The sequence below is a fragment of the Trichechus manatus genome, unplaced genomic scaffold (genome assembly GCF_000243295.1).
Source record: "Trichechus manatus latirostris isolate Lorelei unplaced genomic scaffold, TriManLat1.0 scaffold00018, whole genome shotgun sequence".
In the NCBI taxonomy this organism is placed as follows: Eukaryota; Metazoa; Chordata; class Mammalia; order Sirenia; family Trichechidae; genus Trichechus; species Trichechus manatus.
In genome coordinates this window covers 23,890,384-23,904,781 of record NW_004443954.1, presented here as the reverse complement: position 1 = coordinate 23,904,781, position 14,398 = coordinate 23,890,384, and the positions used below count along the sequence as shown (strand labels likewise).

Genomic DNA, 14,398 nt, shown 5'->3' with positions numbered 1-14,398 from the left:
AACCCTGTGAATCAAAACAGTTTGATTCCATTGTACATGGGGTCGCCATGAGTCAGAGGCTGGCTCGATGGCAGCTAACATCGACAAGTAAGGAAGTATTCTCTAGATGAAAACTTTAATTTCCAGAAGCACCTAGCTGTCCATCCTATACTGAATGATTTTCCCTGATGTGACTTTATGGAGTGCTGTGGGTGACTATGTCCAGACACATCTGGGTTTCGTTTGGGCTCTCTGCTTCACGTGCCACTGTCGGCGGCTATTTAACCTCTCTGAGCCTCATTTCCATCTGCACAGTGGAAATAAAACCCACTTAACGCACTTGTTATTAAGATGAAACATGAACTGGGTGTAAAGAATGAAAAACGGTGTCTGGCACATAGCAAATGCTCAGTTAGTGGCAGGAGGGAAGTGGTGGTTATTATTGTGTGTCATCATCATTATCGTCATCAGAATAAAATAGCTTCAGGCACAAAACAACAGTCTCTGAATCAAACAGATCCTTTCCCCACCAGACTTGCCCCCACTGTAACTCCCTTACGAGTCAGTCTTCCAGCTAATGGAGCAATGGAAGTGTGAGGCGGACAGGACAGCCAAGGCTGGTTTGATGTATTTATGGGATGGCTCTTACTAAGTGCTGACAACACTTTCCCTAAATGCCCCTGGGGGAGGAGGGTGTTCCTTGGAAGAAAGGTGATCCTCCATTCCATTGCCAAAATAGTCTCCGGTTTCTTCCTGCTGTTGTGAAATAGAGCAGGATTTACTTTAGCCAAAGTAAATACAACAATAAAAAATAATAATAAAGATTGAGGGGTTTTAAAAAGAAACCAAGAATGAATAGTGCATGCACACCAGGGAAATAGTGAAGAGAATGAACTATTTTTATATAAGAGGAGAGTTGTGATCTTTTATGATGTTAAAAGCAAGTCATGTCTGAAAGCTTTTCATTTGCTCCCATAGCTATTATTTTTTCAACTTAGCTAATACCATTGTTTCAAATCTTAGTCTTTGCTAATATGATTATTATTGCTTGGAATCTGAGCTCCTGAAAGTGTGGTGACATGGACAGGAAAGCCAAGATAAACTGGGCTTGTTGCAAGTCTGCTATTATTTCAGTGAATCATTTCAAAAATGCATTCAGCTTTATGTAAATGCAGAACTTGGGTGGGTGTGATAAAACCCTTACCAAGTTCCCAGAAAGCTTTTCCTCATCAGCAGATCATCACAAGCAATTATGAAGAATGAGAGCGATGTGGTCCTCACTTGGTCCCTGTGTCTTCAAGGCTGTCAGTGCAGCAAGCGCTCACCTGTGTGGGTCCAACCAGAGCCCCAGGAGAGGGTCCAGCAGGTCTTCCTAGAGATGGAGAAAGACCCAGTGACTGTGTCATTTCAGGCCTTAGTTTGGATTTCAGCCAACTGTGGTTTTTTTTTTTTTTTCAGGTTTCTAGTGCAGTTTGTGTATGTTATTGCCCTGGGTAGTGCAAACAGTTAACACACTCGGCTGCTAACTGAAAGGTTGGAGGATCGAGTCTACCCAGAGGCCCCTCAGAAGAAAGGCCTGGTGATCTACTTCTGAAAAATCAGCCATTGGAAACCCTGTGGGGCACAGTTCTACTCTGACACACATGGGGTCGCCATGAGTTGGAATCAACTCAACAGTAGCTGGTTAGTTTTTACCTGATGCCCAAGACTTGGAAATGGTAGAGCTTGCATGGAGCCGCGGAGGCAGGGGCCTGGAGGCAGTGCCGGCAGTCCCTGCTCCTCGGTTCCCATCTCCTGTTGGCTGGAGGAGCTACCATTGCTCCATCCCCAAAGGCCCAAGCTTTAAGTTCCATTTTATTATAATTTTTTCCCACCTTTCCATTCTTTCACACATACTCAGCCCAATCTTCACTCACATTTTCCCCGTACCATTGGCTCTTTCTTGTGGGTCTTGTCTTAGGTCCCAGCAGAGCGCGGGAAGCACAGAAGGATGCTCCTGCCTCCCAGTCTCCATCAGCATTGCCCACATCTGCTTTTCCCCCTCTCACTGACTCCCACTCTAGAACGACCTTCTCCAGTCACTTCCTACCACCCTCACCATGCCGCCTGCTGGTGCTGGGCTGCAGTTTTCCTAGAGAAAGTCATACACTCCAGGTAGGCTCCCTGCCCTGCCCTGGGCCCTCAGCACTGCCCACCTTTTGCTGACTTGCTGTAGAGGCTGCTTCATACATGTTCCAGAGTCAGATAAGGGTCGTGTGTCTCCTGAGTGCTAGGGCTGTGGGTGCTGGGAGAAGGGACAGGTGGACTCAGTCACACTCTCCAGATTGGCGGGGACCTTGTCCCTGTCTGGTTCCATTCTGCTCAGTACCTGGCACACTTCCAAAATTCCTTAGTGGGCGGGGTCCCTTGTTCTGAGCCCGGCGTCTGATGAGCTACGGCCTATGCTAAGTGCTGGGACATGGCACTGGTAGATGCATCCCAAACCAAAAAAAAAACCCATTGCCGTCAAATCAGTTCTGACTCATGGTGACCCCATGTGTTACAGAGTAGAACTGCACCATAGGGTTTTCTTGGCTGTAGTCTTTACAGACGCAGATTGCCAGGCCTTTCTTCTGTGGTACCACTGAGTAGGTTTGAACTGCCAGCCTTTTGGTTGCATGTCATACCTGCTCTCCAGGGACTTAAACACCTGTATGGACACAGACGAACAGACCTGGGTGGAGCAGGGAGCCAGGAGTGTGTGTACTGGAGGAGAAGGAGGGCTGGCAAGGCTTCTTCCAGGAAGTAACATCTAAGCTGAGCCCAGCAGAATGACCTGGTCAGGTAGAAGGTCAGGGAGGCATGTTCCCCGCAGAGGCAGGTGTGAACATCAGAGACAGGAGAGAAGACGGCCATGGGGAGAAGGCTGGAGGGGGTCCATAAGGACAGATTGTACAAGACCTTGTCAGCAGTGTTGAGAAGTTTGGATGTTGTCAGGAGGGCAGCTTGAAGCTGGCAATGACCTCATTAGGTTTGCACGAAGGACTGATCAAAGATGTGGTAAAACCCATGTGAAATTGTTCACCACAGATTAGCAAGTAAACACAAGTAAACCTGTGCAAACCTTGCTTACTGGCTAATCCGCCCTGCTGGTGGGGCTTCCTCACTCCACATGCACACTTCTCGGCTGCACACACTATTCATGACTATAGAGGCTGTGCTTACTAAATTGTACTTTGCACTAAAAGAAACAAGATCAGACCTCCCTTGTTCTTTACAAATACCTAAATTTATGATTCTCTCCACTCAGGACAGCCTTTCTTGGTGCCCCTGTCAAAAGTGAAATGCTGGGGGCTGACTGGGCGTTGAGACTGACATAGTACACAAGGATTGTCAGACACAGTTGGTGGCTATAAATAGCATTTGCCAAATTGACTCAGCAGTGTGCCAGGAACAGAGTAACCATAGGCAGTCCCCTGATTATGAATGAGTTCCATTTCTAAGTCTGTCTTCAAGTGGAATTTTAAGTAACTCAAAACAGTTAAGTACAGTTCATACCTAACCACAGTTAGATGTTTGTCTTGTTGTTAGGTGCTGTCAAGTCAGTTCAAACGCATAGCTACCCTAAGTACAGCAGAACAAAACACTCCCTGGTCCTGTGCCAACCTCACAATTGTTGCTATGTTTGAGTCCATTGTTGCAGCCACTGTGTCAGTCCATCTCATTGAGGGCCTTCCTCTTTTTCACTGACCCTCTACTTTGCCAAACATGATGTCCTTTTCCAGGGACTGGTCCCTCCTGATAATATGTCCAAAGTATGTGACATGAAGTCTCACCACCCTCGCTTCTAAGGAGAATTATGGACGTACTTCTTCCAATACAGATTTGTTCGTTCTTCTGGCAGTCCATGATGTTTTCAGTATTCTTTGCCAACACCATAATTCAAAGGCATCAGTTCTTCTTTTGTCTTCCTTATTCATTGTCCAGCTTTCACATGCGTATGAGGCAATTAAAATACCATGGCTAGGGGCGGGCACACCTTAGTCCTCAAAGTGACATCTTCGTTTTTTAACATTTTAAAGAGACCTTTGCAGCAGATTTGCCTAATGCAAGACTTCTTTTGATTTCTTGACGGTTGTTTCCATGGTGTTGATTGTGGATCCAAGAAAAATGAAATCCTTGACAACTTCAATCTTTTCTCCATTTATCATGATGTCGCTTATTGGTCCAGTTGTGAGGATTTTTGTTTTCTTTATGATGAGGTATAATTCATACTGAAGGCTGTAGTCTTTGATCTTCATCAGTAAGTTCTTCAAGTCCTCTTTGCTTTCAGCAAGCAAGGTTGTGTCATCTCCATATTGCTGGTGTTAATGAGTCTTCCTCCAATCCTAATGCCATGTTCTTCTTCATGTAGTCCAGCTTCTCAAATTATTTGCTCAGCCTACAGATTGAATAAGTATGGTGAAAGGATACAACCTCGACACACACCTTTCCTGATTTTAAACCACTCAGTATCCCCTTGTTCTGTTGGAACACCTGCCTCCATAATTTATGATCCACACAGTCGAATGCCTTTGCATAGTCAATGAAACACAGGTAAACATCTTTCTGGTATTCTCTGTTTTCAGCCAGGATCCATTTGACATCAGCAATTATATCCCTTGTCCCACATCCTCTTCTGAACCCAGCCTGAATCTCTGGCAGGTCCCTGTCGATGTACTGCTGTAATCACTTCTGAATTATCTTTAGCATAATTTTACTTGCGTATGATATTAATGATATTGTTTGATAATTTCTGCATTCTGTTGAGTCACCTTTCTTTGGAATGGGCACAAATGCGGATCTCTTCCAGTCACTTGGCCAGGTAGCTATCTTCCAAATTTCTTGGCATAGATGAGTGAGCACTTCCAGCATTGCATCCATTTGTTGAAACATCTCAATTGGTATTCCATCAATTCCTGGAGCCTTGTTTTTTGCCAGTGCCTTCAGTATGGCTTGGACTTCTTCCTTCAGTACCATCAGTTCTTGATAATATGTCTCCTCCTGAAATGGCTGAATGTCGACCAATTCTTTTTGGTGCAATAATTCTGTGTATTCCTTCCATCTTCTTTTGATGTTTCCTGTGTGTTCAATATTTTGCCCATAGAATCCTTCAATACTGCAACTTGAGGCTTGAATATTTTCTTTAGTTCTTTCAGCTTGAGAAATGTTGAATGTGTTCTTCCTTTTTGGTTTCTTACTCCAGGTCTTTGCATGTCATTATAATACTTTGTTTTGTTTTCTTGAGCTGCCTGTTGAAATCTTCTGTTCCACTCTTTTACATCATCATTTCTTCCATTCGCTTTAGCTAACTCTTCATTCAAGAGCAAGTTTCAGAGTCTCTTCTAAAATCCATTTTGGTCTTTTCTTTCTTTCCTGCCTTTTTAATGACTTTTGCCTTCTTCATATGTGATATCCTTGATGTCATCCAACAGCTCGTCTGGTCTTTGGTCATTCATGCTCAATGCGTCAAATCTATTCTTAAGATGGTCTCTAAATTCAGGTAGGATATACTCGAGGTCGTACTTTGCACTTGTTTTCGTTTTCTTCAGTTTCAGCTTGAACTTGCATATGAGCAATTGATGGTCTGTTCCGCAGTCGGTCTCTGGCCTTGTTCTAACTGATAATATTGAGCTCTTCTGTCATCTCTTTCCTTAGATATAGTCAATCTGATTCCTGTATATTCCATCTGTTGAGGTCAATGTGTATAGTCTCCGTTTACGTTGTTGAAAAAAGGTATTTGCAATGAATAGGTTTTTGGTCTTGAAAAATTCTATCATACAATCTCCAGTGTCTATCACCAAGGCCATATTTTCCAATTACTGATCGTTCTTTGTTTCCAACTTTCACATTCCAATCACCAGTAGTTATCAATGCATCTTAATTGCATGTTTGATTAATTTCAGACTACAGAGGTTGGTAAAAATCTTTAATTTCTTCATCTTTAGCGTTAGTGGTTGGTATGTAAATTAGAATAATAGTTGTATTAACTGGTCTTCCTTATAGGCATATGGATATTATCCTATCACTGACAGCATTGTACTTCAGGATAGCTCTTGAAATGTTCTTTTTGATGATGAATACAATGCCATTCCTCTTCAACTTGTCATTCCCAGCATAGTAGACCATATGATTGTCCAATTCGAAATGGCCAATACCAGTCCATTTCAGCTCAGTAATGCCTAGGATAGTGATCTTTATGAGTTTCATTTCGTTTTTGACGACTTCCAATTTTCCTTGATTCATACTTCATACATTCCACATTCCAGTTACTAATAGATATTTGCAGAGGTTTCTTCTCATTTTGAGTCGTGCCACATCAGCAAGTGAAAGTCCCGAAAGCTTTAGTCCATCCATGTCATTAAGATTGACTCTACTCTGAGGAGGCAGTTCTTCCCCAGTCATCTTTTGAGTGCCTTCCCACCTGAGGGGCTCATTTTCTGGCACTATATCAGGCAATGTTCTGCTGCTATTCATAAGGTTTTCACTGACCAATTTTATTTAGAAGTAGACTGCCAGGTCCTTCTTCCTAGTCTGTTTTAGTCTGGAAGCTCCACTGAAACCTGTCCACCATGGGTGACCCTGCTACTATTTGCAGTACCAGTAGCCTAGCTTCCAGCATCACAACAACACACAAGCCATCACAGTACAACAAAGTGATAGACGAGTGGTGGAATGTTTGTCGTAGTATATAGTGTAGCTTTCTATGTACAAAAAACATTAAAGAAGCACTTCCAGATGCACTAGAACATCTTTAACATAATAATACATTAATAATAATAATGTTTTGATGTGCGTCGCAAAGTAGCGCTGGTTTGTTACTAAGAACCATTGTGCGTACCTTGAATTTTTAATATACTAGGCTTTACGAGAATTGGTTTGTAAGTATGGATTGTATGGAAATCAGTCAGATGTTCATAACCCGGAGACTGCCTGTATACAAAACCTAGCATATTTTCCAAAAAACGTTCTTTGGCTCTGTCAAATGATTGAAGATTCCAACAGACAGAAGTGAGAATAGAAAAGAAAGAAGGCGTGGCTTTTGACCTGGAGGTGTTTATAGTCTGGTTGGCATGACAGCAATACTCACATCAAGCAGCATAAAAATAATTACAAAGCTATTATCAGTAGGTACAAATGATTTTTGTACAAACTAGGTGTTGCAGGCAAATAAAGAGGAATTCTGGGGCAGTTCTGCTCTGTCCTGTAGGGTTGCTATGAGTGGGAATTGACTCCATGACAAGGAGTACGGGTAAAGAGGAATTCTAGAAGAGGAATTCAGGAAAGGCTCCAGGGGCAGAAGGTAAACCTAGGGATTGCCTGAGAGGGAAGGAAAGGCATTCCAGGCAGAGAGACGGGCATGAATTTCCAATAACAACGAGCTATTCTTTCACTTAGTCTGGAAGCTCTGCTGAAACCTGCTCAGCATCAGAACACACGAGCCTTCACTGACACACAGGTGATGGCTGCACATGAGGTACATTGGCCAGGAAGAAAGTCCTGGTGATCTACTTCTAAAAATCAGCCAATGAAAACCCTATGAATCACAGCGTTCTGTTGTGCGTGGAGTCACCATGAGACAGGGACCAACTCAATGGCAGCTAACAACAGATTTCTCACTAAGCCACATAGCTGGCTGAGACGGGGTTTGAATCAGAGCTTAGAACCAGTTCGTTCTGGTTGGAACTCCTGCTGAGAATTTGCATTTCTAACAAGTTTCCCAGCGACGACGCTAATGCTGCTGTTTAGGGACCAATTCTGAAAACCACTAGTAGAGCAGTGTCTCAAAATTTATTATACATAAAAATCACCTGGGTATCTTGTTAAACTGTAGATTCTGATTCAGTGTATCTGGGGTGGAAATGCAAATTCTCAGCAGGGGTTCAAACCGGACTGAATTGGGTCAAAGCCCTGGTTTGAACTGAGTGATAACAGGGAGGCTGTTGCAGGTAACTGGGGAAAATCAGATGCTGAAGGCCCTCCAAGCTGAGCCACCAGGATTTCAAGGTAGAATCTGGCAGAGTTTAGTCCTGTGTGGCATAATCCTAATTAGAATTTTCCCTCCAACTCCTCATCAGCTACATCTGCTTGGTTTTCTTTTTTCCTTTCTTTTTCTTCTTCTTCTTCTTTTTTTTTTTTTTTAAGATCCTTAGCTTTATAATTTGGTAATGTTTTCTTTAAAAACCTAATTCTGGAACAATGACACATTTTCTGTTAAGCAACAAGTTTTCATCTCCCCTGTTTTATTGTTTGTTTAAATTTCTCATTCTCTCCTGCTGCCATGCTCTGTGGTCAGACGCAACCTCTCAGATCATCCTGGAAGGATAGTGCAGAGAACGTGGAAAACCATTTCCACAAGCTGTTGATAAGCTGACAGGAGATGCTGCTGTTCAGCACAGACATCCTGCTCTGGACATCCAATAATTTATTTGTGTTAGCATGCCACTTTCTCCCGGGGTAATGACATCTGTCTGTCCACATGTGGGAACTTAGGTTTTAAAAAGATTCTCCGCACATTAGAAAATGTTGAGAAGTGTTGCTATTAAGAAAAAGAAAGACCATCGTTGGAGAGTTGGGGACAGTTGTTTTAGAAAGGACTCCAGATGGGGCTTGTCATTTATCCACAGACATAAACAGATTTCAGGTACTCGTGTTTTGTTTGCCCTGGCTGGCTCTAAGAGCCTGAACACGAAAACGAAAATGAGAGCCTTTCTGTCTGTGCAGATTGCGGAGGGAATGGCATACATCGAAAGGAAGAACTACATCCACCGAGACCTTCGAGCAGCCAATGTCTTGGTGTCGGAGTCCCTGATGTGCAAAATCGCCGACTTTGGCCTCGCACGCATTATTGAGGACAACGAGTACACTGCACGGGAAGGTATGCACTAGTGACCACTGCTAGGGTTTTTGTTGTTGTTTAGTTCTGTCTGTTTTTAGCAAAGCAATTAAAATGTTCATCATAAGAAAAGTTATTTGGCACAATGTTAAAAATGTACTGTATTGATCTGTTTATCATACTAGTCTAATAAAGTCTTTTCAGAATTACTCTCTTGATTACCTCTACATGATGCTTTTATAAAGTCTAGAAATGCTGACATTTGTATTTCAATTAAGGAAAGCAAAAAACATTAACTGGGCAAGCTCAAGCTTATTTGTTTAACGTTATATGTTAAAGCTTTTCATACAAATGATGAAGTACCCTTTCCTTAACTGTACAGAAAATATTTGTAGTGTTAATTCTATATTCAATGTTAAATCTAGTCTGCCCTCCCAATACAAATTAAAACATGGAAATTACCATGCACACAGAACTAAATATGCTACAAAAATATACTCCTGTGCTTTCCTACATTCAGTATTGTGTGTGTGACCCAAACATGCACAAAAAGATGTGAATCCCCCACCCAGGCACAGTGCCACCTCGGTCACCTGCGCAGGGGTCTGTGGCCACGCCCCGGTTCAGCAGCTCTGGCCTCTCCCGCTGTTATGATCTGAGGGTTTTGATGGCCTCACCCACCACAAAGTCAAGAGAGAATGTCTTTGCAATGCTTTCCCTCTTCCACAAGAATGAAATATTTTCTTGACATTCTTGGTAATTGTTAAGCAAGGGACATTTTTCTTTTAACTGTCAGATGGGTTATTTCTGGTCCCTTTTGGAAGATGTTGGCATAACTTATAGAGGTGACAAACAGATTCAATTTGTTGAGAATTTCTCTGCTTATTTAAAGTTTTTTATTTAAAGTTGATTCTCTTCCTGCCTCCAGTCTGTGCTCTCTTGAGTGGGGCTTTTTTTTTTTTCTTTTCTGCCTAAAGTGGTTTTTATATCTCTATCTCTGGGCTTAAGCAGCCCTCGTGGCACAGTGGTTAAGTGCTCAGCTGCCAACTAAAAAGTCAGTGGTTCGAACCCACCTGCTGCTCCTTGGAAGAAGGATGTGGCAGCCTGCTTCTATAAAGATTTACAGCCTTGGGAGTTCTATGGGACAGTTCTACCCTGTCCTACAGGGTTACTGTGAGTCTGAATCAGCTTGACGGCAGCAGATTTGTTTTAGTTTTCTGGGTTTAATAATTTTTACAGCAGAAAGGCAGATGAAGAATAGTTTGAGGAAAAGGAGTTACATAAATTAGCTAAAATGTATCCACCGTTTACAGTGTATTTATATTTACACTATTCTAAGTGCTCTTCATACATTATCTCATGTATTTTTACAATACCCCTATGTAACAGGTATTATTACTATTATTTGCCCCTTATAGATGAGGAAACTAAGAGGTTAAGCAGCTTTCCAAGGACACACAGTAAGTGGTTAAACCAGGGTTCAAACCAGGGAAGTCTAGTATATGAGCAAAATTTATTCCACTAAAGTGTCCTTTTAGAGAAGCTCATTTGTGACTAGTGTTTTTTTGTTAGTTGCCGTCAAGTTGATTTCGACTCATGGCGACATCATTGACTAGTTCTGTTGAATTTGACAAGTCTAGAGGACTCACCAGAAGTCCTTGGGTGGTGGTGCAAACAGTTAATGTGCTTGAGTGCTAACTGAAAGATTGGAGGTTCAAGTCCACCCAGAGACACCTCAGAAGAAAAGCTTAGTGATCAATCTACTTCTAGAAAATCAGCCACATGGAGCTGAAAACCCTATGGATCACAGTTCTACTCTGACACACATGGGGTGGCCATGAGTCGAAGTTGACTCAGCTTGACAACTGGTAGAGTCACACCACAAGTATTTTCACATGAGACAGTGTGGTGTAGTGCAGAGAGCTAAGTGTCCTTCAGCCTCACCAGCTCCTCTTGAGAAGACTGTTTTCATCACTGACTCATTCTAGGCACATCATCATTCTACCCAGTACTTAAAAGTTTAATGGTGTTTTTCCCTACCAAATGAAAGAATGGGACATTATTTCCTAAAGTTTGAAGCAGCATTTGAGATTCTTATTGGTACAGCCTTAAAGGTATTTATCCACAAATATATAAACATTAAAAATATATTTATATTCCATATGATCATAGTATATGTTCACTAGAGAAAGTTTGAATGCTAAATATATGCATTAGAGGCTGGTGTAGAGGGACAAATGTACAAGCTAAGAGTAAATTCCTTTATGTTCTGCCTCATGTTCTTTTGTGCTTAAAGTTGCCTAGTTATATCTTTGAGAGGAGACCCAAGAAACTTTACTTTGTAAGAGGAACACTCAAAAGGGAAACAGAGGAGGGAGGTGAACATTTTTAGAATAACATTTTGTACCATCTCTATTTTATTCTATGTGTTTGTGTTAACTATTCAAAATAATTTTTTTTTTTAAAGGAAAGTGTGAGGGTCACAGGTTACACACATGTGACTTTTTGTCTAAGCTCACACACCAAGTAAGAGCCCTTTATCTTCTTCTTTAGGTGCTAAGTTCCCTATTAAGTGGACAGCTCCAGAAGCCATCAACTTTGGGTGCTTCACCATTAAGTCTGATGTGTGGTCCTTTGGAATTCTCCTGTATGAAATTGTCACCTATGGGAAAATTCCCTACCCAGGTACCATTTACTTAGCTATTTCCATTCAAGCGGCATATATGAGAAAACAAGTTGAATTGCATGAAGGCATTAAAAAAAAAACCTGTCTTTTCAACACATAGGAATAGGACCTTTGTGCTAGAACCTGATATTAGCTGTTCTTAGTGGAAATTGTTCTAAAATATGCTTATACACTTCTCTGCGTCTTATTTTACTGAATGCATGTTCTTTTTCTTCACGAATTAATTCAACAACTTCTGTAATGCTTGGAATGTGCCTGACACTGTCTTTGTATTGAGGATAACGGGGTGAATTCATCACAGGGCCTCCTCTTAGGACATGCACTGATGGCTGAGGAAACAGACAGATAACTGAGAATTTGTAATACTTTTTTAGTTGGTTTTGAAACAGAAGTTTGTATAAAATGCTGTGGAGTTTCTACCTCTTCACTAAATAACTGCCTCTGATTTTATCAATGAAAGAGCTATCAGACCTTTAGCTTACTGTTATCAGCAACTGGGTCATTTCATGTTTCCTGATTCCTGACACATGAAGCATACCACGCCCAATTCTGCCCACCTCTCACTATTTCCAGGGTTTGTGCTGGCATGTTTAAGAAGAAGGATTTTTCTCAAAGCCTTCACATCCTTAATAAAGTTTGACTTTTAACAAAATCATGGATAAGGTGAATTTCAAATGAAATCTTTAATGTTTAAATCATTCCCCCATTCAAAAAGCTATTTGGAGTGAGGTGGTTCTGGGCTGAGTTGTGTGTGTGAGTGAAAGAGTGAGTGAGTGTGTGTGTGGAGGAGGGAACTTGGCTTGTTGTTGTGGGTGACTTCCCCTTCCCCACCACCCTTCCCCCTCTCCTGCCGCTGCTGCAGTGGCTGCTCCCTGGGCCTTAGGAAATGAGCAATGACGATGACATTGAGGTGGAGAGTGACGCTGAAAAATGGGCTCATCATACTGCAGGGGAGTGAAAACGTAGGGACCACATCAAAGCCAGCATTCACAGTTTGTGGGACTTGGTCCCATCACTCCAAGGAGAGAAGGCATTCTAGGCCCAAATCCTAGACAAAGCCACAGAGTATATCCGGTATACTCAAAGGAAAAACCACACCTGCCAGCAAGATACTGACGACCTCAAGCAACAGAATGCTCTTCTGGAACAGCAAGCACTGCAGAAGGTGAGGTTGAGTGCCCAACTGCAGACCAAATTACCCCTCCTCAGACAACAGCCTGTATACCAGCGCCAAGGGCAGCACCATTTACGCCTGCCATGGGGGCTTGGACTCTATCTCTGAGCCCGAAGTGCCCCAAAGCAGGAAGAAACTCCAGATGGAGGCCAAATAAGCTAAGCTAAGTGGGGCAGGCCAGCAATGAAAACTGTCTCCTCTGTCGCCTCATCCTCTTTCAGTTCATCATTAGAACCCTCTGAACCATTTAAGACACTATTTTTCTTACTCCTTCTTTTTCTTTTTTTTTTGAGTTTTTATTTTTACATAAAAGCTCTTGGACAACAGCTCTCATTCTCCTCCATTTGCACTACTTTTTTTTTTTAACATTTTCCTTCAGAGATTCCATGTCCCCACTAGGAATTTTTAAACCAAAACACTCCAACTTGGCAGCTTTTTCTGTGGATGAGATGGCTGGCTGGACCTCTGAGCACATGGTGTCTTAACGACCTCACCAGTTCCTCCAGCCCATGGCCCTTCCTTCCCCTCACAGGCCTCCCCTCCCAGTCTGCCTTCACCTCTGCTTGATGGACTGTGAGTCTATGAACTGCTCTGCTTTAAGAAGACCATCAGTTTGGAATGATCAGAATTATTGCTACCCTCCCTTTTTAAGGATTTTTTTTCCCTAAAAAGCTGGTTATCACTCCTATTGAAAAATCAGATCCTTGAAGAAGTTGGTGGTATAAAAGGAAAGTGGAGGCAGATTTGCAGAGCAGAGTCTTTGGCACGTTTCACTGCTGCTTCTCTCAGCAGCTCTGCTAAGCCTGCGTGGCAGCCCTGCGGGGGCTGTGTGGCCCTCCATGGTGTGCATGGGAGAAAGCAGCCCTGACGTGTGAGCCACCTGGGAGTTGGTAGGGGGTGGTTTTTGGGGGGTGGGGCAGGGAAGAGGAGGACTAAGTGGAGGTAGAGGTTTTGTACTGAGGTCCAGTGATGATGTTTTGATATTTATTTCCTGCTACTGAAGTTTGAATCTTAGTGACTTGTCCCTATTTCTGATGATGTTGGTATTGCAAAGCGACAGATTCATAAAGTAAAGTAATGATGACATCTTCCTTTCTTTCCATGTGCACTTCTAAGAAATAGAGCCAGCTGATTTGTTTGCATATACCAAGAATGATTTATTTGGCAGTAAACTCGTGCACGCCAGTGCAGACCTTTGCCCGCCCTCACCCCCTCCTCTCCTTCTGTCTGGAACCTGTCTCCATTATGTGACCCAACCCTGGTTCTGTCTCCGTCGTGTGACCCGGCCCTGGTTCTGTCTCCGTCGTGTGACCCGGCCCTGGTTCTGTCTCCGTCGTGTGACCCGGCCCTGGTTCTGTCTCCGTCGTGTGACCCGGCCCTTGTTCTGTCTCCGTCGTGTGACCCAGCCCTGGTCCTGGCTGCGGTCAGCAGATCCCATGAGGGGTTGTGTGTTTAGGCCTCGTTTCTTTGTCCTTTTCCTCCTCCGTTCCTGGCATTTGCTGGCTTCTAGTGTATACGCTGCAGTCTCAGCCTGTGTTTGATTCCATTCCAAGGAAATAAAAAGTATGTTGTACACACTGTGGAAGAAGTGTCTTATAAGTTAAGGCTTCCCCCTTTAATATAAGACTATGAATAAAAACTTATTTTATCCTTTAAAAAAAAATGGTATTTGAACATCCTAGGCCCTCTCTGGGTGTAGGGACAC

General features: G+C 42.7%; 1 protein-coding gene and 1 pseudogene across 8 annotated transcripts in view; both read left to right on the top strand.

Moving 5' to 3' along the window:
- The window catches only part of LYN (LYN proto-oncogene, Src family tyrosine kinase), a 159,767-nt gene that overhangs the window by 125,432 nt on the left and 19,937 nt on the right, over positions 1–14,398 (top strand). For all 8 annotated transcript variants that reach the window (XM_004372586.2, XM_004372585.2, XM_023727799.1 and 5 more), the window contains exons 11-12: positions 8,722–8,875; positions 11,387–11,518. In XM_004372586.2, coding sequence (XP_004372643.1) covers positions 8,722–8,875; positions 11,387–11,518 — 286 coding nt within the window. The remainder of the gene's footprint in view (positions 1–8,721; positions 8,876–11,386; positions 11,519–14,398) is intronic.
- LOC111819775 (protein max pseudogene) lies at positions 11,527–13,442 on the top strand (annotated as a pseudogene).